At 39.5% G+C, this 24,467-nt stretch overlaps 1 protein-coding gene across 2 annotated transcripts in view; it reads right to left on the bottom strand.

The window, feature by feature from the left end:
- The window catches only part of AMPH (amphiphysin), a 181,015-nt gene extending 156,814 nt beyond the window's left edge, over positions 1-24,201 (bottom strand). For both annotated transcript variants that reach the window (XM_031951921.1, XM_031951931.1), the window contains exon 1: positions 23,921-24,201. In XM_031951921.1, the coding sequence (XP_031807781.1) occupies positions 23,921-23,989 (69 nt within the window). In that variant the 5' untranslated portion in view covers positions 23,990-24,201. The remainder of the gene's footprint in view (positions 1-23,920) is intronic.
- Between the last annotated feature and the right edge of the window lie 266 nt (positions 24,202-24,467).

Below are 24,467 nucleotides of genomic sequence, written 5' to 3'. Positions count from 1 at the left end.
ATCAATATTGACGTCTTTTCTTCCCTTTTAAGAACATCCTTAAAATACGGTCCTAATCGCAGGATCAGTGAGTCAAGATACTACTCACTTTTCCAGGTTTTATATCATATGATACCAGAAAAACTGAACCAAATTAAAACTCCTAGCCTAACGATATGGAAGTGTGTGTCTGTTCCCCACAGTCCAATCAAATGGAATTTGATTTTTAATTAGCATTTTCCATATTTTAATCTAAGAGAAGTTTTAATTTTCATTTCTCAAATGACTGGGGAGTTTGAAATTTTTAAAGATAATTAACATTTATTTCCTTACAAACGTATATCATTCTTGTAGGTTATTAATAATTATTCATAGAGATAATTAATAATAACAGTATTTGTATACTAATATTTGCAAAGTACTTCATATGTTATTTCACCAACTGGTGGCATCTGGGATTTTTACTAGAAAGGATAACCTTCCCTCCCAGCTATGAGAACCCCCATCATGGCTTAATTTATAACACCAATTAATCCATTTAGACCTTGGATATCTATTTTCTTATGAGAAAAATTTATCATACTATTTTTTTTAATTCTTTTCTTTGAGATAGATTTTTATTTTTATTTTTTAATAATTGAATCTATGGATTTCTCAGCAGTAATTTCTTCCATTTTTGGATAGATTAAAAACATTTCTCCTTGTTATAACTGACGTAAGTATATTATTCCTTCACTTTTTTCCCTTTTTAAAAGTATTTTAAAATATACACATGTTATATATATATATATATATATATATATATATATATATATATATGTATGCATATATATATATAATGTGTATATTTTAAAATACTTTATATATATGTACATATGTATATATATATATACATATGTATATGTATATATATATATATATATATATATATATGTAGGTTAAGTTTTTATATTTGTCAAAATCATTCTAAAATGTCCTCCATATCAGTCTCTGGTATTTCTCAGGATACTGTCACATAAATATTCATGCATAAACACATATATATATATATGTGTACACACACCCACATACACACACATACATCCAAATATTAGGATCTATTGCCAACTATGATGTGGAATGGGCATTTGTGGAAGGTGAGTCTAATCACTTTTCTGCTGTGAACATCCATCTTCTAAACAGGTTTAATGGAATAATTCTTCCTTTCTTCAGTTTTGGTTTCTCCAACAGTGCCATCTCATTTGCTTTTGCTTACTTTTCTGGTTGTTTCTTCCTTTCCATTGATCCATCCCCTCCTATTTTTATCCAGGGTTAGTCACGATAATTGCTGCCTTAGAGGCTATTTTAAAACCTGGCAGACCAATTGCTCTTTCAAAAATTTCTCCCTACAATTTTTTTGCTTGAAATTTGTTTTTTTTTTCCTTATACATTTTATCTAATTCTGACAAAAATCCATCAATCTATTTGAGAAGTGTTGAAAATTTGGCTATCGTGGTTTGAACTAGCTATATGAAAAAACAGTATGGTGTAGTGGAGAGAGAGAGCTGTTCTCAAAGGCAGGAAGAATTAGACTACATCTAAAATGGACTGGCTGTGTGACCTCTAAGACTCAAAAACTCTAAACAGAGAAAGCATTGACCTGTACTGGAAGACAAAAGAGTCTTTCACCTGGAAGCTCCTTATACCAACAAAATTCTAGGTACATCCCACCAGGGAGATCTTTCCAATTGTCTCATTTTGAGATCGGAACAATAAAATTGGAAAAGTGTTGTCCTTGGAGTTAGGAGACATGAGTTCAAATTCTCCAGCTGACTCCTGAGGCATTGAACCATGGATATTACTCAGGGTCTTTATTCCTCAGTTTCTCCATGCATGTCTCAAAGGATCATTGCAATAAAAGGCCTTCTCAGTGTCCTATAAAATTCAAGCATTTAAATCTGTCAAAATGATTTTAAAATTTCCTTTCTTTTCAGTCTCTGGTGTTTATCAAGGTAACACCAAAATCTTGTCTAGATTATGTAATTACTGCAAATGGTTCCTATCTTTCTAACATTTTCCCTAAATTGTTTAAGTAATATAGGCAAATGGAGATAAGTTTAGAGATTTCTCTTATACTATATTTGAGAGTTAAGAATATCTTACACGCTACTAGGTCACTAAAAATCAAGCCACCCCCAAAGGTCTGAGGATTTTTCAAAACAGACAATCACGTCATCTACAATTAGAGATTTTTTTTAACCTCTTCATTACTGATGTATATTCCCTTCATTTCTTTTTACTAAAAGGTGTGTGATTTACAGTGAACAAGTTTGACTCTGGAGAAGAAAAAACTGTACATCCTTCCCTACTCTGGGACTTGATCCAGGTGCCCCCCATACCTGGAATGGTCCTCCTCTTAGCTTCCTTCAAGCCTCAGCTTAGATCTAACCTTCTACAAGAAGCCTTTCTGGGTACCCCAGTGCCTTCTCTGGATCTATCTCAGTAACATCTAGCTGTTTACTTGTAATCTCCCACATTAAACTATGAGGGCAGAAGCTGTCTTTTGTCTTTCTTTGTACTCCCAGCCCTTAGCACAGTGGCTGACACACAGTAGGTGCTTAAAAATTGCTTGCTGTTTGACAGATGGAACATGAAAAATAAAGACAAGACTGCTATCTTGGCCAGTTTTGTCTTATTGCTTGTTGTTCTCTGTTTTTCTCATTATTGTAGAAGTCGTCTCTTATAATGGCTCTAAGAAGGGGAGAAGACCTAGGAACCATAATATTTCAAATAATATAATACTTGTGAAACATGTAGCACAGTGGTTGACACATAGTAAATGCTTATTTAGTAACAAATATAGTAAACACAATATTAACTGTTATGATTGTTACATATTTAGAAATGAAGTTGAGGCAAAAGTTAAAATTGTCAACAAAAAGTTTGACTTATTTAAATTTCTTTTATTAACTTTTACTAACCCCTTACTTTTATTAATATATAAATTGGAAGAGCTGACAGATAGTTCACTGACCACAGCTTTACGCATTTTTGGTAGGAATAATACAGTTATTTCTCCATTCCACTAAAGGGTATATCCTGGAGACACCCTTCTTTCCAAGGTGATTTCCATTGGTCAGGACGTTCCCTAATATGACACAAATCCCAAACGATCCTAGCTTATAAAGACAGCAGAAAAGAGTTTTTTGTTGGAGGACATGTTAATCACTTTATAGAGAAATCTTGCTCTCACTTTTTTGCTTTATTTCACTGTTCTTCAGTTTTATTTGTATTAGATTGTCCTATGTCACAGTTTCTGTTGAACAGTGACTTTGTTTTGAAGTATTTGGGAGAGGTCGTTGTGTACCTTTCTTTAAAAGTATTTTTATTATAAAATTTGAGAGCCAACCTCAAAGCTACAAAAACATGGGTTCAACCTCTATCTCTGACACATAGCATCTGTGAGTCTCTGGGCAAATTAATGAAACTCTCAGGGTTCTAGGCAACTGTGGACCACTGGGAATTGCAGACAAGATACAGACATACATTAGTAGAAGGAATTTCCCTATCTGGAGCTCCCTTCATCAGTGAAATCCCAGGTTCAGCCCTTGCCCTGAAAAGAAAGAAATGCTATGTTTCTTCAAGGACTGTTTCTGCCTTGATTGAGATAACTATCTAATGTGATCATTTTTCTGATTGACAAGATTTATTATGGAGTATTCCTAAAATTAAATTGTGCTTATATTTTTGGTATAAAACCTAGTTGGCCTTAAAAATGGTCAATAGACTGCTTTGTTCTAGTTCTAACAACACAATTATTTCCAATAGTGTTTTTTCAAATACAGATAAAGGTAGTTTTCAATATTCATTTTTGTAAACATTGTGTTTAAAATTTTTCTCCCTCCTTCCCTCCCCCCCCCCAATCTGATCCCTCCTCAATTTGATATAGGTTAAATATGTGCAATCCTTTTAAACACACTTCCATATTCGTCATGTTGTGTAAAAAAAAAATCAGAGCAAAAAGGGTAAAAAAACCACAAAAAACAAAAAACAAACAAAAAGGTGAAAATGCTCTGCTTTGATCCAGTCTCCATAGTTCTTGCTCTGAATATGATCAACATTTTCCATCTCAGATCTATTGTGATTGGCTTGAACCACTGCATTGATAGCACAATATTTATTATTTTTCATCAGTATGCCCTAATGATGTTAATTATAGTTATTGTTCGCCAGCCAAATGGGACAGATTTGGGGATTTAAAGCATCTTTACATCACAGAAAGACTTAGAAGCATGTTCTTTTTCTCTATATTCAATCTATGTAATACATGGATTGCTCTGAAGGTTTGGAAAATACTGTTCCCATTCACCTCAGTCCTATCCCCCATTCCTGAATGCCCAACTCAACCTATTCACCTCTTCTACTATGTTCTCGAGAAGGCCTCCTCTTTAATTAATGAGTTTCCTTTCATCTTACATTGGTTCTTCTCTCCATCCTTCCATCTCTGGCTCTCGCTGACAGCTGGCTACCTCCCGATGATCCTGCTTCCCTCACCACCCTTTCAAAGACTGGCTACAATTTCTTCCATAGTCCTGCTGGCAAATGTTTAACAATCAGCTCTTTCTTAAGACAAGGTAGGGGAATAAAGTGTGTATATATGTGCATGCTTAAGTTTTTAATGATTATTATTGATTTAAAATATGTGCAATACACAATTTACAAATAACAATACAAAATGTAATAATACTCTTTATTGTGAACCACGTGTCACCAAGTAATTTTTATAGAATGATTGGGTTGATTTTTTACCAAAATATTTTCAATTTGCAATTTATGGTTGCAATTTGGTCATGATTTGACCAATGGAGCATCATCCCAAACTACTAACTCTTTTCCCAATAGGTTATTGTCCTTAAACATATTATGGGATCTACTGTCTGTTACTTGCACCACACAAATTGTTTTTTTTTTTTATTAAATCAAAACCTCTTTCAGCTTCATGTGTACTGACAACTATAGCACTAATTATGTTTTTTACCAAATAGTTCCAAGGATTGTTGATTCCACATTCATATCTATGAAATGCTGAAAATCAATCAAATCAATTTCAGATTTTAAAATTTCACTTAAATTATATAGTCTTTTCCCACCAGTTAATTATAGTAAAAGTTCTTCATGAGCCCAAATAAACTGTTTAAATAAATCATAACAATTTAAAATAATTTTGTAACTGTTTCTGCCCAACAAAAGACAGAAATATATTTTTATTATGTATTCCTAAGAATATTAATTTTTATTAAATAGAATGTCATTGAACTTATCAGACTGAATCAAATCTTCACCATGATATCATCTTTTCAATAGCAATTTTTAAAATTTTTAAAACTCTTATGATGTGTCTGATGAATTTTTGTACTTTCTAAATATTAATTTATTCTTGACTGCAATGCAGTTGAAAGTAATGAAAATTTGTCAAGAATGTCAATCATTGAAGAAAGCTCTTTCTTGCAAGAATTCATGTTAGGCAATTTCTCCGCCGAACCCAAACAGGGAAAAAAATGAGAGAAATTCATATATGACACAAGGCATCTTCACCAGAGAGGAGTGGCAGCTTGTGGGCTCTGTGCTGTCCATCACCTTTCCGGGACTCGATCAATTTTCATCATTTCAGTTTCAAGCGCTTTAGTTATATCTCCTAGCTCGTTTTGACTTTTATTGGATTGGTAAGAAGCAGAATATATTCTATCCAGAAATACTTCTAAATGGTTAACTTGTTTTATTTCACATATTGAATCACCAAGTGATAATTGCAATTGATGATTTAAAGTGTCAAATTATATTTTAGGAAAATTTTCTAACAGCTTTGTGACTACTCCAGACTTTCTTCCCGGCATTATGTTAGCAACATCGGAACAAAATGTGATTAAGTTTGCTTTCAAATATTCATTATTAAAGCTACAATTACTGAAAGTAGATAGTACCATATTGGAAACAGGTTCGTCTGTGTTTGACACCAATTCTTATAAAGTGACAAATAACATTATTAGTGGAAGAGCTGGCTGAACTGAGAACTGTGTTTAACAACCAGCTCACAAAATTCTAATTTCCCCCCCTTCTCCTCATCCCCTCTGCTTGATGGCATGTAATCCAATATATGTTAAACAGGGTAAAATATATGTTAAGTCCAATATAGACATACATATTTATACAATTATCTTGCCGCACAAGAACATTAGATTAAATTTTTTTTAAATGAGAAAGAAAATGAAATGCAAGCAAACCACAACAAAAAGAGTGAAAATGCTATGTTGTAATCTACACTCATTTCCCACAGTCCTCTCTCTGGGTGTAGATGGCTCTCATCATCATAAAATCATTGGAACTGGCCTGAACCATCTCATTGTTGGAAAGAGCCACATTCATCACAATTGATTATTGTATAATCTTGTTCTTGTTGAAGAGGGGACCCCGGAACTCTGAAAATCCTTCAACTTCTCCTTCAACTCTGCCTCAATCAGGGAAACTGCCCCAAGTCTTTTTCCTTTAAATGAATTTAAGTTTTGACTGCTTGAGGGGAGGATGAAGAGAGAACGCCAAAACTCTGAAAAATCCTTAAAAGAGAAAAGCTTCTTCAACTCTGCCTCAGTGAGGGGACTCCACCCAAGCACAAACAGTTTCATAACTGTTATCTGAGTGGGACTGGCTCAATCCTGAAACCCATTAAATTCAATTCAAATTCTAGCCCTAGCTGAAACCCAGCAAGGAGCCAACCTGGGACTCCACCCATGAGCCCCCTTCAGCTTGTAGCCAAAGCACCCTATTGTAAAAGAGCCAAACTAAAACCCTCTCTTTGCAGAGGGTCCAAACATGCCAGCCCCATGCCCGGTACCCCACCTGGCAACACAAGGACTCTCTGCCCATTGGAATATTGTTTCTAGTGCCTCTTTACTCTCACCTATTTCCTTAACTAGACTTTAACCTTATTTCCAATCCCATAATAAACCTCTTTTATCAATCTAGGTTTTCAGGTTTGTAAATTCCTTTACAGAGAACTGCTTGCGCCACCAGAAGGAAGTCCGAGAAATCCCTACCCTTGCACCGCCACTAGACCTCATTTAGACCTCATTTAACTCCCCGACCACAAGAAACCCTAATTTCCTTTGGGTATCCCAAATCTAAACCTCATCATTGTCACACTGGATGGTCTACAGGAATCTCAATAGGTCAAAAACAAAACTAAACTGTCCTGTCTTCCAGACTACCTGTTTCTATTGAAGATCTCACCACTCTCTCAGTTTCCCCAAATCACAGCACCTATGTCACCTTTGACCTTCCCTCTTGCTCAATGATATATCTAGTAGATTACTGAATATTATATTTTCTTTTTCTCTAACATATTGAACCCATATTTCCTTCTCTCAACTCATAATCCTCATTTTAATGTCAGCCTTCATTATCTCTCATCTCAAAATTGTAAAAATTATCTAATTAAAAGCCCTGTCTTAAGACTCTTCCTACTCTAATCCCTCCTCCAAATAGCTGACAAAGTGATTTTCCTTTAAGCAGAAATTTTCCCCTCCTCAAAAAATCCCAATGACTCTCTAATGCCTCTGGGACCAAACTTTATTTTTAAAGATTTTCACAATGTGGCCCTTTGCTCTCTGTCCATTCTTGCTATTCATTATTCTCACCTTTGCCCTCTATTATCCAGCCATATTATCATGCCTCCTGTTCCCTACATGACATTCCATCTTCCTTCTTTTGGAAGTGGCTGCCCCATGCCTGGAATATTCTTTGCATATTCTGGTGGTAGTTATTGGTGTGACATAGCAGCCAGAAGATCAAATATGATCCTGGGCTACATCAAAACAGAGAGAGAATTTCCAGGGATGACCAAAAAGATTCCTCTGCCCTACATGCTCCCCTGATTAGACAGCAGCTGGATGAGAAGGCTCAGGACTAAATGCTAAAATCTAGGAAGTCTGAAAAATAAGAAAGGGCTCAGAAGAGGGCTACCAGGATGGGGAAGCCTTGAGTCCATGGCACATGAGTCAAAGGTGAAGGAGCCTGGAAGGCTTACCATACAGAAGAGATCAATCCAGAGGGATTTGGGATCTCTGCTAAAGTATCTGGGGCCTTCACAAGAGAATGAATCAAACTCATTTCTTGGCCCCAAAGGGGAGAACCAGCACCAATGAATGAAAGTTGCAAAGAAGCCAGTTTAGGTTGGATTGTCTAGTTTCTCATCTCACACCTATTGGAGAGCTCTAAATGCAGCCTCCATCTTTGGGAATCGGTAGCTTTCTTCTCATAGACATGACAACAGGGATCTGACGACTACTTCTTGGATATGGTTTAGTGGGGTTTTTCAATTATGTGTTGGATTCGATGGCTATCCAAGTCCCTTTGAACTCTGAAATTTGATTCCTCAATTCTGTGCATCTCAGATGCACTCACATTTCTAAGAAGGATTTCAATAATCTACACAAAACAGTAAGATGGGTGAATAGATGCTTAAAAATTAAAGAACATGCATTAATTAAGCACTTATTAAGGATCAGGTATTGTTCTAAGGATCAGTGCATCACAATGACAAAAATGGAAAAAACAATTTAGTGAAAACAAAACTGAAAAATAAACCAAAAAAACTAGAATCTACAGAAATAGGAAGAGGTCGGGGGGGGGGGACAGACTAAAGAGTTAAAAGAAGTAAAATCAAGAATCAGAGTAAGACCACAGTCCATTTCTACTATGCTCTAAAATTGTCAGGGGCAGGTTCCCCCAAGAAACTTTAAGGAGAATTTGAGCTGAGGAGGCAGATCCAAGTGGGAATTGGATGGAAGGAGGAAAGGGATACTTTGTCCAGAGAATTTCGCCAATGTGAGAGCTAATACTTTAAATAGTTAATCAACTACGTTAACTAGAATTACTTTATTGAAGCTGAAGTGAGCCATACCTCACCCCACCTTTTATTTAAAGAACAAACAAGCAACAGTTTCCATAAAATAATTGTAGAAAAATGCTGGTGATACCAGACCTAAGATTTCTGATGACCCAGACAGCGCTTCCCATATTAGAGGGTGAACAAAGGGAAACATGAGTTGGGACCAGTCTGGGATCCTGCTGTTAATTGATATGTGCACCGTCAGCTGTTTTCTCCTAATGTTGAGCTTCCCAGAGTGCTGACCTCCCTCTGCATTTCATCAGGAATGTGACCACATGATTTGACCTAAAACAACATGCAGCCCTAAGCCTGTCCCTCCTTCAGTTTTCCAATTGTCCCAGAGATTTTGCCACTAACCCAGAGCTTGAAGAGAATTTCCACCATTTAATTTGACAAATCAAATCAATTAGCATCTGTTCATTGTTCTGCCAAATGTAAGGCACAGGGCTTGGATCTTTAATGTATTCATCAATGGACAAGTATTTATTAAGCACTTGCCACTTATCAGCCATTCTGCTAAGTACTGGGAGCACAAGGGCAAAAGCAAAACCGAGTCTGACCTCGAGGATTTCATATTCCACTGGGAGAGACAACACACAAAAATGTACCTGTGTTTGTGTGTGTGGATATGGATGTAGATGTATATGTATGTATGTATATATGTGCATACTTAGATACACACACTCACAGACAACAAAGAGAAGCTAACTTTGGAGAAGACAAATTGGTTACTCTGCTGTCCGCTCCCTTCATATAAATCCCCAGAATTATAACAAGCAATCTTAGAGCCTGAATAAAAACAGCACAAAATTCATTCTCAGATCAGTTCTGTAATTCGGGGTGTGAAAATCCCACAAGAACAAGGGTAACTAATAAGAAATTAATTGAGCAGAAGGGGAAATAATATTATGCTAGCGGTTGTGACTTGGGTGAAGGATTTGTGTTTGTTCTCTGTCTAAGCCCTCTCCATTTCTGTACCCTCATGTGAAATCCGAGCTGCTAAGGGTCAGGTACCCCTTGATTCACAAGCCACCACTTCTTCCCCTGCACCAATTTTTTTCACATTTTTTTTCACAATTCCACAAAATAGGATCTATTTAGTTGCTGGAGGCCATTTCCTCTTTCTTTTAATTTCTCAGGGAGAAATTAAATTAATCTATTAATCTAAATTAATCTATTGAGTCTTCCATCTATGATCTCTCCAGGCTGAACATCTCCATTCCTTCCCCCAAGCTTGAGAGAGCTTGATTTCAAATTGCCTCCTATTTTGAACAGCCTCCTCTGGACCAGTTCTAGAATGGCAACATCCTTCACAGATGATGAACTGAACTAAATACAGTTCTAATGATGGGATCTGACCTGGGCAGAATACAGTGGGACTATCACTGCTTTTATTCTCTACACTAATTCTATTAAATATTTACATTTACATCAGGAACATGATCAGATGATTTGACCTAAAACAACATGTAGCCCTAAGCCTGTCCCTCCTTCAGTATTCCAATTGACCCAGAGATTTTGCCACTAACCCAGAGCTTGAAAAGAGTTTCTACCATTCAATTCGACAATTCAAATCAACTAGCATTTGTTCATTGCTAATGAATGCTTTATTTGCTTTTTTAGATTTCTCAGGAATATAATTGATGATATTAAACTTGCAATCCATTAAGAAAACTTCGAACCCAACTGTGTGACCATATCTTCTCCATCCTGTCTTTATACCAATGATTTTCTCAATCTAGAGCTCTATGGCCTTTCATTGGAGACACCCCTTACATTTGGTGTGCTTCAACAAATCAGTCATTTGGTTTTCTTATTCATCCTGTCTTTAATCCAACCCATTCTATTACCCCTTCTCTGTCACATCTTCATCTTGTTCATAATGACTCTGTGAGGGCCTTTTTCAAGTGCTTTTAAGAAATTCCAGTATGATGTTTCCTTTTCAGAGAAGTAATACATCAAAGCAGAGTGAGAGCAATATCTAGGTTCAAACCCCACCATTTTAGTCATATGAACCTAAGCAAATCATTTTACTTCTCAATGATCCAAGTAACTATCCAAGGCTATAAATTGCAATGCAATTTATTGGTACTAGTCTGCATGAATGGAGGGAGTTTCCTCCCTTGAGATTCCCTATACCAGTAAAATCATAATTTGCAGCCAAAAAATTGCTCCTTTTCTCCCAGTCTCCCTAGCTGGTCTCCCTGCCTATGAAGGAGATGAATTCTGATGTGATTTGTCATTTATGAACACATGCTCATTTAAGGGACACATCACAGTACAAAAGAACCCTTTATTAGTGCATTCCAGAGTTTGTAATGAGATCTGAATCAGAAGGTATTTTAAATATCAGTCCAATCTCCTCATTATTTTACAGATGCAGAAACTGAGTCTAAAAGGTGATGTGACTTTTATCAGGTCACAGAGACAGTGAGTGACAGAATTGAAATTCAAATTCATGTCCTCTGGTTTTCAAGTTGATTCTCTATGTACAGCATTCAGTATGAGGAAACAGCTGACACAGAAAATTCCTTTCTGGGATTTTTTTTTTATTTTACACAGCCAGTCAATGCCTGATTTTTCTATTTTCTCCAGAAGAAAAACCTATGACCGACTGCGCCCACTAATGTTTAGGATGCCCCTAAAATAAGTAAATCCTTCTCATTAATCACAATTTTCTACTGTGTAAATAACATGAAACAATATAAGGGCCCCCAACAAAATTTTTGATTTGAATTCAGGGTAACCCAGAAGAAAGAAAGAGACATGCCTTTCATAACCCCCTGAAGGCAAGTGGGTCAGAGCCTGAGTTGTTCACTACAAAACGAGCTTTGTATATAGCTTATTATTCAGGCCCTGAATCAGTTATGAACAAGCAACTGATCTCAGTGGAGTCAGAGGGCCAAGAGAGGCTGAATTGGGGATAATTCAAAGACAATCAAGACCTGCTCCACACAGGATGAGATAAAAGCTAGCCGGACCTCTCCCAAAATGGGTTTCTCAAAACAGTTACCATTTTCCAGCTAGAACACAATTCCAGAGGAAAAGTATAGAGCTACCTGTTAATAAACCAACTTGACAAGAGTGAAGGCCTATTTTGCATGTATAGTTGTTTTTAAAGGAAGTGATCATTTCAATCTAATCCAATAAACATTTATTAAGTGCTTACTATGCACCAGACACTATGCTAAGTGCAAGGGATTCAAAAGCAAAACCAAACATCCCCCTGCCCTCAAAGAGCTTCTATTTTATTTTGGAGTCAAGGAAGGAGGGGAAGGACAGTGGATAATGTAGACCAAATAAGGAAGTTTTATATATATATATATATAATATATATATATATATATATACATATATATATTATATATTATATATATGTGTGTGTGTATACACATATCATATTATATATATAATACATATATATGTGTGTGTATATATATATACATATATGTGTGTATATATATATATATATATATATAAAGAGAGAGAGAGAGAGAGAGAGAGAGAGAGAGAGAGAGAAATCAAGAAAGGCCCTATTTGGTAGGAGGCTTTTATCTATTCTTCACTATATTCATCCTCCTTTTCCATCAATTCTCTATGTGTATTCTGTCCCATCTCTTAGACTCCATACTCCTTGCAGGGACAGTCATGCTGCTTGTATTTGTATCTCTAGCACTTGACACAATGTCTAACACTTAGTAAGTATTTAATAAATGCTCTGGGTATCTATAAACCTGGAAATTACACAAGGTGGAGATAAGAAGAAACTGCATTTCAGGCATGGGGAGCAGTGGAGAAAAAATTGAGAAAAGAAATGATGTAAGAAAATTATGGAAAAAAAGATTTAACACCTCCATCTTGGTAGTATTGAAAACTCGCACACCCCTGGAACTATGTCTTAAAATGGCAACTGGAGCTTGGGACAATTCCTCATCTCTCGCAGGTGAGCAAAGCTCAACATTAATGTAAAGTTCGAAGTCAAGAAAGAAGATGGGGAAAAAAGCAAACAAGGAAAATTTTGACCATAAAAAGTTACGACAGTGGCACAGAAGATCAAGATAAGCTCAGAAGAACATAACAATATGAAAATAGTTACAAATAAAGCCTCAAAAAATGCTAACTGGATCCAAACATACCGAGGACTACTGAAATAATTAAGGAAAGAGATTAGTGGGGGAGGAAAAATTGAGAAAAGAAATGAGACTGATTCAAGAAAATTATGAAAAGAGAATTAACAGCTTGGAGAAAGGAGCATAAAAATACTGAAGAAAATATCTCCTTAAAGCAGAATTGGACTAGTGGTTAAAAAGGAGGGGGTCTACAAAAATTTACTGAAGAAAGTAATTCCTTAAAATTCAAAATGAGACAAGTGAAAGCTCATAACTTCATGAGACTTTAGGAAACAATAAAACAAAATCACAAGAATGAAAAAAACGAAAAGAAAATGTGAAAAATCTCTTTGGAAAAACAACTGACCTGGAAAATAGATCAAAGAGACGTAATTGAGGAATTACCAGATTACCTGAAAGCTATGATTAAAGAAAAAACCTAGACATCATATTAAGAAATTATCAAGAAAAATCACCTCAATATCTTAGATCTTAGATTAGACTAAAATAGAATTTAAAGAATCCATCGATGATTTTTAAAAAGAGATCACAAAATGAAAATTCCCAAACTCCCAAGTCAAGGAGAAAGTATTACAAGCAGCCAGAAAGTAACAATTTAAACAGAAGCTAGTCAGAAAAACACAACATTTAGCAGCTTCTACCTTAAAGAATCAGAGGGCTTGGAATATGATATTCTGAAGGACAAAGGAGCTAAGGTTACAACCAAGAATCATCTATTTAGCAAAACTAGGTATATCTTAAAGGAGAAAAATGGAGGTTTAAAATTAAATAGAGGATTTTCAAGGATTCCTGATGAAAAGACCAGACGTGAATAGAAAATCTGACATTCAAACATAAGACTCAAGAGAGATATTAAAAGGTAACCATGAAAAAGTAATCATAAAGATTTCAAAGTTAAACTGTTTACACTCCTATATGGGAAGATGATTTGTGTCACTCTTAAGAATGTTATCATTATTAGGGAAGTTAAAAAGAGTTTACATAGAAGGCATGGATGTTAGTCAATTATGTTGGAATGATCACCAAAAAAATGAAGGGGTGAGAAAGAGAGATGCACTGGAAAATGGGGGAAGAGGCAGAATGGGAGAAAATGTTTTACCTAAAAGAGACACATAAGGAAGAGTTTTTATAGTGGGAGAGGAAAGGAAGGGAGGTGGGCAGACAATGCTTGAACTTCAGTCCCATCACAATTGGTTCAAAGAGGAAAGAATATATGTATGTACATGTGTTTATATGTATCCATAGACATATATACATACACACATTTATATACTTATACATATGTATATATAATACATAATGTATAATATATAATTCAAATGCATACACTCAGTTGTGTATAGGAATATAACTTACCTAATGGGGAAATATGAAGAGAAAGAAATAAGAAAAAAATATATAAGGGGAGACAAATTAAGGGAAGAAGTATTAGAAGCACTTTTGAGGAGAGACAGGATAACAAGAGAGAAGAAATAAGGAAATAGGATGGAGAGAAATATACAGTTAGTAATCATAATTGACTGTGAATGGGATAAGATCATCCATAAAACAGAGAAAGGTAACAGAATGGATTAGACGCCACCATAAAGTGATATGTTGTTTACAACAGGGATTCCTTAACTTTTTTCACTTGTGACCCCTTTTCCCTCAAAAAAATTTGTACATGACCTCATCTTGTATCTGAGACAAGGTATTTCTGTCCGCATTCATACATGCATAATACAAAGTGCATGTTGTGTATTCAGAACCAAGATTTCAATGAAGCTGGTACTTCCAGAAACACCTCAGATTCATTACATGTATGATTTGGAATTCATTTTTGGCTTTTACATTACTGCTGCCAATTTCTTCATGACCCCACATTCAGCTGTGTAACTCCATATGTGGGTTACAACCCACAGTTTGAGAAGCTTGGTTTACCAAACATGCAGTTTAAACAGAAGTGAAAGAGTTAAAATAAAGGACTGGGGCTGAATCTTATATGCTTCAACTGAAATAAAAAATAAGCAGGGGGTAGCAATCATCATGTCAAAGCAAAAACAAAAATGGATAAAATTAAAGGGGATCATCAAGGAAACATTTTGTAAAAAGGTATCATATAAAATGAAATATCAAACTTTTTACAGCAAGTTTCTCTGATAAAAACCTCATTTATAAAATATGTTGAGTATAGAAATGAATCAAATGTATTAAAAAAAATAAGAGCTATTCCCCAGATGAAAAGTGGTCAAATGATATAAACAGGCAATTTTCAGAAGAAAACAAAGTAATGTACCTAATCATGTAAAAATGGTTTAAATAACTATTGATTAGAAAAAGGAAAATTAAACCACTTTTTAGGTACCATCTCAAATCTATAAGAAAGGACAAATGATGAAGGGCAAAGGGAAAGAGTCATACTAGTGAACTTTTGGTGGAATAATAAACTGGTCCAATGATTTGGGAGGATCATTTGGAACTATGCCCAAGGAACTATAAAACTGTGCATAACCTTTGACCCATTGATACCACTACTAGGTCTATCCCAAAGAAAAAAATTTTTTTAAAAAAAGGGGAAAAGATCTATGAATATAAAAACATTTACAGCAATTGTTTTTGTGGTGGCTAAGAATGGACAATTGAGGGGATGTTCATCAATTGAAGAATGGCCAAAGAAGTTGATGTACATGATTGTGATGAACTACTATTGTGCTATAAGAAATGATAAGGGGAATGACTCAGAAAAACATGGCAAGACCTATATAAACTGATGGAAAGTAAAGTGAAAAGACTGGGAGATCACGGTCTTCTGTAATAACAAATGTTATAATAATAATGATCAAACATGAAAGATTTAGCTACTTCAGTCAATGCAACAATCCAAGACAATTCCAAAGGAATGGTGGTTAATAATATCCACCTCCAGAAAGAGAACTGATGAACTATAAGTGTAAATTGAAGTATTCTTGTTTTCTTTTGGTGTTTTTGCTTTTTAGTGACATGATGATCATGGAAATATGTCTTACATGATGGTTGGAATGCATTATTAGAGGGTGAGAAGAGGGATGGGAGAGAATTTGGAACTCAAAATTTATAAAGAAAAGAAGGCTAAATGAATAAATTTTTAAAAAAAAATCACGGATTTCTAGGATGAAATAATCCTCCCTATGGATTAAAACTATATGTTGTTATTTTTTTTAAACTACAAAGAGGATTTTAGAAGGAACCTTTCATGGAGTTGCACCATGGGACACTGAGAGGCACACTTTTCTGATGGATAGAGAACTTTCTTGGCAATCAGGAAGACTCCTATTCAAATCTTGCCTTAGGTCCTTACTCAGTCATGTGTCCCCAGATAAGTAACTTAGCCTTGCTGTTCCTCAATTTCCATATCTATAAAATAGGGGTATATATGTGATGTTCTCTAACATCCCTTCTAGCCCTAAGCCTAAGTCCCATGATTTTTGGAAACAGGTGCCTTAAGAAATTGTAGATAGAGCCAGTAGTTGACTGAAATAGATGGAAAATGTTCATTTAACCCAGAAGATTCAGTCTTCTCAGTCCTGCAAATTCACCAGCTGTTTGAAACCATTTAAACAACTGTTGCCATGGAGAATAAGGATGGTGGCAGCAGAACTCTTACTGACTGTTAGGTCTGAGATTCTCCATGCCCCAGATGTGACCAAGGGTGATGAGGGAGACTATCAGAGGAACATTCCTTTGTCAGAAATATAGCCAAGGTTTTTTCTGAGCGTTTTCATCATCCCAGATTCATTTGTACCAAAGCACTGACCTTCCACTTGCCAAGAATGGTACCAATATATGTATATAAGGAATCGTTTTGAAGGATCCCATCAGGTTCTTTGTATATCTTCTCTAGCTCTCTCTTCATCCTTCAAAACAGATTTTGTTGAGCAAGATGAAATTATTTCAAGGTAATCTTTTTGTTCATAATCACTGAGAGGGGCAGCTAGTTGGTGTAGTAGATAGAGCACCAGCCCTGAAGTCAGGAAGACCCGAGTTCAAATCTGGTGTCAGACATTTAACACTTCCTTGGCTGTGTGACTCCGGGCAAGTCATTTAATCCCAATTGCCTCAGCAAAAAAAAATTAATAATCACTAAGAACAAAAGATGAGATGACCAAGGATTGATGAAATGATGTTCCTAGTTGTCTTTGGGCATATGATAAAACCAGCTGCATCAATGCTTGTATTTGCTATTACATGTTGAACTTTCTCTTCATTCTGTTTTAATAAACTCATGTCTTCTTTTTTCATTTATAACATGAATATCAATATTGAATGTGGTTCATTTCCTCCAGTTGTATGTCAACTTGTTAGTCATTGGACAAGGATCTCATATTGTGAATACCAACAGTTATATGAATCATAGAATCACAGAATCTCAGAGCTGATAGGGACTTTGAAGTCCCTATCTAGTTCTATCCCTACTTGAATAAGTATTCTCACTACAAAATACCAAAGTAATCCTATTTCTTCCTCCAATATAAGAAAGCCCACAGCCTCCCAAAAGTCTCATTCCATTTTTGGACAGCTCTGATTATTGGGAAGAGTTTTCTTACATCAAATCTAAATCTTTCTCTGGGAAACTTCTATCTTTTGCTTCTAATTTTCCCTCTAAATTCACGCAAAATAACCTGAATCTCTTTATCATCTGATGGCACTTCATTTACCTGAAAACAACTTTCATGCACCTTTTGTCTTCCCTTCTCTGGGTTAAACACCTCCAGTTCTTTTAATGAATCTTCTTCTGGAGTGATCTCTGGTTTCTTCTCCATCACAATTATCCTTTTCTGCATACATTCCATCTTGTTGATTTCCTTCCTAAAATGGGGTGCTCAGATTGAACGCAGAATGAGAGCCCTGTGATATGACCAGAGCACCAAACACAAAACTAATCCTTAACCTTGTTATAATCACTATGTATATGTATTCCGATGCAATCTAGGATAGCGTTAGCCCTTTGAGATTTCATGTCACACTATGGATTTCTACAGACAATTGACCCCTAAATGTTCTTCACATGAATTGCTGGCTTAGCTGTATCTCAGTAATCTTGGACTTTAAGAGCTGATTTTTTAAGCAGAACTATGAAAACACATTTTTTCCAGATTATTACATGAAAAGTTCAGTTACAATCTAAGATTTAAATAATTTTCCAACAAAAATCTAAAAGAGATATCACATAGCAGGACAAAATCAATTACTAAAAGAGTTTGATAGCAATTATTATAGATGTACAGAAGAAGGAAAGAAGAAACATTCATGTGGGCCAATAGTCAAAACCTTGGCAGGTAAAAGTTCAGGCAAGAGGGAAGAGAAATGGTCTGAGTATAGACTTTTGGGGGGGATGCCAACATGGGGAGCAAAAAGAGTGTTAGGAAGAAGCCAGGACAGGCCAGTGCCACAGAAAACACAGCAAGAGGACAACTGGACCGTTTATGAAAGATGCAGGAGTATCAGATGTTGTAGAGATGTCAAAGATCATGAAGTCAAGGTTTCTCTGGATGTGGCCACCAGCATCAGTGGCATGGAGGGATCAGATAAAAGGTGTGAAGAGAACATTATGTGGTGAAGCCATAATTGCAGAGAAATGTAACAAGTTTGACAGAGAGGAAAGGAAAAGAAAGGAAAGAAACAGGTGAAGCCATTGGAAGTATTGAGTGGGAGCCAGGAAGAATTTGCTCTTGTTTTAAGATGGGGAGAACACTACATTCTGTAGACACAGAAAAAAGCTTCCGGTGGAAAGGGAGAAACTAAAGATACTAGAAAAGGGAATGGGGCTAAATGAAGGAACAGAATGGAAGAACACAATGAAACCTTCAAGGGTAACATTGTCTTTATTCAAAGTTGACTAGTCATCAGTCAAACCAAGCAACAAGCATATATTAAGCATCTACTTTGTGCCACGTACTGTACTAGACACTGGGAATACCAAAAATGGACCGATCCTTCCACCACGGTTTCATACCCACTTAGCCACTTTGTCTTCAAATGGAAAGTGGGTATTGAAGGATGAGTATGGAAAATCGCCTATTGCCATGGAAGACGTCCATCCTTACAAAAGAATGAAGCCTTTGACCCTGATTACATGAGCACAGAATCGGTCTACCTCAGTTTACAATACAACACTATGACTTGTGAAGGACTCTTTGTCCCTAGCAACTCATAAAGACCAGCACAAAGGTATAGAGAGACAATGCTCATAAAGGGACCATCACACAGCCAGCATCGTTGGAGTTGGTTTTGTCTGAGGGACATGGCCTGGTAGCACAGTGCTTGGCAGACATTAATAAGTGCTTCTTGATTGATTGGTGCCAAATAAGGATCATACACCTCAAATGAGATTTCTTTGTGGTAGGTAAGGAAATAAGCATTTTTAAGTACCTACTATAAGTCAGCTACTGTGTTAAGCACTTTATAAATATTATATTGTGTGAGTATATATATATACTCTGAGAGGTAGGCGCTAGAATTATCTCCACTTTAACAGCTGAAGAAACTGAGGCAGAGGCTTTCTATCCACTATGCCTTCTAGTTGCTTCTTTGAAAAGGGGTAAAAAAGAGGTTGAAAAAAAAAGAGGGGTAAAATTGAAATCCAATAATAATACCACCCACATCTCTTTACTACTTTTAAGTTTGCAAAGTATTTTACACACATTATTTCATTTGGGTCTCACCACAATTCTGGGAATTATATGATATTTTTAATAGGATAAAGTTGAAGCAAAGAGATTTTAAGTATCTTGCCAGGGGTCACTCAGCTAGTAAATGTCTGAGGCTGGATTTGAACTCAAGTTCTTCCTGCTTCCAAATCCATTCCCACCACACCGCATTCTTTTCAGTGAAAACAATCATTCATCGAAGAAGAAGGAAAATGAGTCCTATGCAAAAATATTTATAGCAGCTCTTTTTGTGGTAGCAAAGAATTGGAACCTGAAGGGACGCCCATCAATAGGGCAATATCTGAACACATTATGAAAGTGATAGTATTGTGTTGTCAGAAAAGATGAAGGCAGTAAGTAGTTTCAGAAAAACCTGGGAAGATATATATGAACTGATGCAAAGTGAACCAAAAGAACAATCCACACAGTAACAGCAATATTTTCAGGAAAATCAACTGTAAACGACCTATTAACTCTGATCAATACAATGATCCACCGCAAATACAAAGGACTCATGATATAAAATGCTAAACTTCCAGACTGGGAGCTGCTGGACTGAGAGTATACTTTAAGACATATTTTCCTTTAATTTTTTTTTTGAGAACTTGGCTAATGTAGAAATATATTTTGCATGGCTGTATATTATAAAAGGTATCATGTTTTTTGCCTTCTCAGTGGGTGTGGAGAAGGTGAAAGGAGGAAGAGAACATAGAGCTAAAAATAAAAAGTAAAAGGACAATGATCATCCAAATTGTTCTATTTAATATGTATATATACATATCTATTCATGTTTTGCATGATTACACATACATAACCTATATCAAATTGCTTGTCTTCTCAATGAGGAAAAAGAGCAAGGAGGGAAAGGAAAGAACTTGCAACTCAAAACTTTTAACAATAAAATATAAAATTTTTACATGGAATTGAAAAATAAAAGATTGAAAGTGGAAAAATAAAAATATTTTCATTTGACAAGTGTCTTGTGTTTTTCCAAGTTTAGTGAAGATGTTTTCATTTACTCATCACCACACCTCTCTTTTTTCTTGTCATTTTTGTTCTTTTCTCTATTTTTCCACAGGGTCCCAGCATGATCACCAAATAATGATTTATGATTAACATCAATAATAACAATAACTAGACAAGCCTTTTATATAGCACCTGATTTCTCACTAGATCTTCAAAATAACCCTTTTCCCCAAAAAGGCACAGGATTTATTATCTCTCATTTTGCAAGTGAGAAAAAAAGAGGCTTAGAAAGGTCACAGACTCATAAACAGACATTTCTGGGAGGCTATCAGAGGGCATCTAGTGCCACTTAATTTGCAGTCAAGAAACTGAGTGACAGGGAGGTGATGATTTTCCTCTTGGCCACTTAGCCAGTAACAGGCAGAAGAAGAGCCCTGCTCCTCTAACTCCAAAACCTCTGTTCCCTATCTTAGTGTAACATCATATCATCATGCAAGATCCTTCTTAGTAAGCCTGATTCTCAAGTTCCAGGCCCCTTAGTACTAAATCCAGTGTTGTCTCATATAGCAGCCTGCATTTCACCAGCTGAGAAAGAGAAGGAAGAGAAAGAGGAAGAAAAAAGGAGAGGAAGAGAGTGAGTGAGAGGGAAGAAAGGAAGGAAGGAAAAGAGGAAGGAAGGAAGGAAGGAAGGAAGGAAGAAGGCCAAGCAAACTGGTTAAGGAAGGACAGGAAGGAAGGAAGAAGCGCAAGGAAGGAAGGAAAGAAGGAAGGAAGGAAGAAGGCACAAGGAAGGAAGAAGAAGAAGGAAGAAGAAAAGAAGGAAGGAAGAAGGAAATGAAGGAGGAGAGAGGAAGGAAGGAAGAAAGGAATACAAGGAAGGAAGAAAGGAATAGAAGGAAGGAAGGAAAGAAGGAAGGAAGGAAGGAAGGAAACAAGGAAGGAAGGAAGGAAACAAGGAAGGAAGGAATGGAAGGAAGGAAGGAAGGAAGGAAGGAAAATGGAAGGGAGGGAGGGAAGGAGGGAGAGAGGAAGGAAGGAAGAAAGGAATACAAGGAAGGAAGAAAGGAATAGAAGGAAGGAAGGAAGGAAGGAAGGAAGGAAGGAAGGAAGGAAGGAAGGAAGGAAGGAAGGAAGGAAGGAAGGAAGGAAGGAAGAACAAGAACAAGAAGAGGTATTTTTTAAAGATGGGGGTGGATCTCCTGTAACGCCATCTAGACAATCCGTATTCATTATGAAAGCGAGACAGGGAAGAGACAAGAGTAAATTCAGTTAGGAAAAATGGAGCATCTCAAAACGAGGAAAGAAGCCAGCCCGGATTCCGAGGGCCCCAGGAGTCTAGTTCCTGAGGCCCGGAAAGCCTGCAGGAAGCACTTGGCAGAGTGGGGCACTGAGCTGTCGCGAGCCGCCCAGGAGCCGGGTCACAGGTGCTCAAGAAAGGCTTGGGTGGATATTAAAAGCATGGCAATCCTCTTACGAGGCTGGCAGTGGGCATGTGCGAGCCGCGCTGCAGGGGCACCAGGCCTGGGCCCCCGAGGACGCCCTCCTTCGGGGGCCGGGCCTTCTCCAGTAGTTCCCCAGCTCTCCCAGGGCTATAATTTAGGGCTGGAGGCAGAAGCCCGGAAGGCGCGAGTTAATGGCCAAAGTGAGGCAGCCAAGGCCCGGCCGCCTGCCAGGGAGACCTCGGCTTGCGCACCTGGGGCCCTCCCCAGGGGGGCAAATCTTGCCACCACGTGAACGCGCGCCGGCCTGGGAGGCGCCATTGTCATTGCCGGGAAGATTCCTTTCCCGGTCCCCGGCTCAGCCCCGGGGGAGGAGCCCCCCCCCCCCTGCAGAGCACAGATATACGTTAGGGGTCTCGGGGGCGCAGCCGTGAGGCGGCCTCGCTGCCCGTAGTCCCGCAGAGGGGCCATTCCTGCGCTCCGGCCTGCCCGGAATCTAGCCCCGGACAGGAGGAGCGGCTGCTTCTTCCGCCCACTGGCGGAGGGCATCGTCCTGCCGGCCGCCAGAACCCGGGATGCTCTGCCTCTGCTCCTGAGGCTCAGGTCGGCTGCACGGCGCCCCCTCCCCGTCGCCAGCCGGCCCCTCGGGGCGGGGGGGGGCAGAAGGCCAGAGCCCGCGAGGCCTGGGTCCGCGTGCTCGGGACACTGCACCGACGCGCCCTGACCGCACGCAGCCCCGGACGGACCCCGGCTTTCTCGGCTCCCAGCTCGGAGTTGCTCGGCTAACGAGCCAGCTGCTTCCCTCCCCCTCCAAGGGAGCGACGGGCAGCGCTTCCTGCATCTCCCCGTCCCGCTGCAGCCGAGTGCAGGAGGATGCCCGGGCGGGGGCGCGGACGCCGAGTGCCCTCTGCCAGTCTCGCAGCTCTCCTCTCCGTCGGCTCCCGGCTCTGGCCCGCGAGCCTAAGCCCTGGGTCCAGCCCCTTGACCTCCACCCCCGCCCTTCAGGGAGACGGGTCCCCGGCAACCTCCTGGGGGAGACACCCACGGGGTGGGGGGAACGAGAGTGCGCGTGTGCAGCCCCTGTGCGCGCCCCGCGGACCCGGGAAAGATGCTCGCCAATCCCCCTCCGGCCCGCATCCCTCCTCTAAGCCCCCTTCCAGCAGCTCCTGCGGCTCCCTCCCGGGGCCCCTGGCCCCCTTCCCAGGCCACTCTTCCTCCCGTCAGCCAGGTGTGCTGCTCCCCCCGCGCCCGGCACCCCTAACCTCCGGGAGAGGGGGAAGCCGAGGCGTGGGGGAGGGGCGGAGAGGGGACTTCCGGAGCAGGCCAGTCTGGGCATCCCAGAGTCCGGGTCCATAAATGGGAGTCGGTCTTTGCGGCTCGCCGGGGTGTCGGGCTCGTGTCCGCAGCTCTCTGGTTGTTGTGTCTGTCCTGTGCTTCGCTAAGTTGTGCGTCCTTGTGTGGCGAGATGTTTGAGTGATGTGTGTGTGTCTGGGTCCGTGACTGATGTGTTTGCGTGTGTCTGTGTCCGTGAGGGATGTTTCTGTGTCTGCGTGTGTTCGTGAGTGTGTTTGTGTGTCTGTGACCGTGAGTGATGTTTGTATGTGTGTGTCCGGAGGGCTGTGTGTGTGTGTGTGTGTGTGTGTGTGCCGCAGCGTGGTGTGTGTCCCCGTGGGTGCCGCGGGCACAGGGAGCAGGGATTCCCCGACACGTTGGCCGGAGCCGCCCCCTCCCCCCTCCCCGGTCCTCTCCTCTCGGTCCCGTACCCCGCTTCTCCCCGCCCCCGCGCCCCCGCGCGCCCCCGCCCCGCTCCCGGAGCACCTTCTCTTGAGCTCGGTTGAGCCTTTTCTGCACGTTCTTGGCGAAGATGCCCGTCTTGATGTCGGCCATGGCTGGGGCTGCTGCTGAGGCTCCAGGAGGCAGGGGACGGAGGCAGCGGGAGGAGCTCGGGGCCGAGGCCGGCGGCGGGCGGCGGGCGGCGGGCGGCGGCTAAGCCCGACCCACCGACAAAGCGGGGACTACGGAGCCAGCCGGGGAGCGAGCGAGCGAGCAGCGAGCGGCAGGATGGAGCCACCCGGGGATGCAGGGGGAGGGACTAGGGTGGGGGCCTGGGCGAGGGCGGAGGGCCAGGAGGGGGAGCTGGGGCGAAGGCCCGGGAGCCGGCACTGAACCCGGGGCTGGGGGCGCGGGGCTGCGGAAAAGAGGGAGGAGGGGGAGAGCAGAGAGCCAGCCAGAAGCTGGAGCCGGCGGAGAGGTAGAGGATAGAATGATGGAGAGCGACCGAGAGCAAGAGGAGGGAGAGGCGCAGGGAGGGAGGGAGGGAGGGAGGGGTTAGGGAGGAGGGACGAAGGGAAAGAGGGAAAGAGAG

This window comes from Sarcophilus harrisii, chromosome 1 (assembly GCF_902635505.1).
Source record: "Sarcophilus harrisii chromosome 1, mSarHar1.11, whole genome shotgun sequence".
Lineage (NCBI taxonomy): Eukaryota > Metazoa > Chordata > Mammalia > Dasyuromorphia > Dasyuridae > Sarcophilus > Sarcophilus harrisii.
Note: the sequence above shows the minus strand (reverse complement) of the source record. Positions and strands in the feature narration are given on the sequence as shown.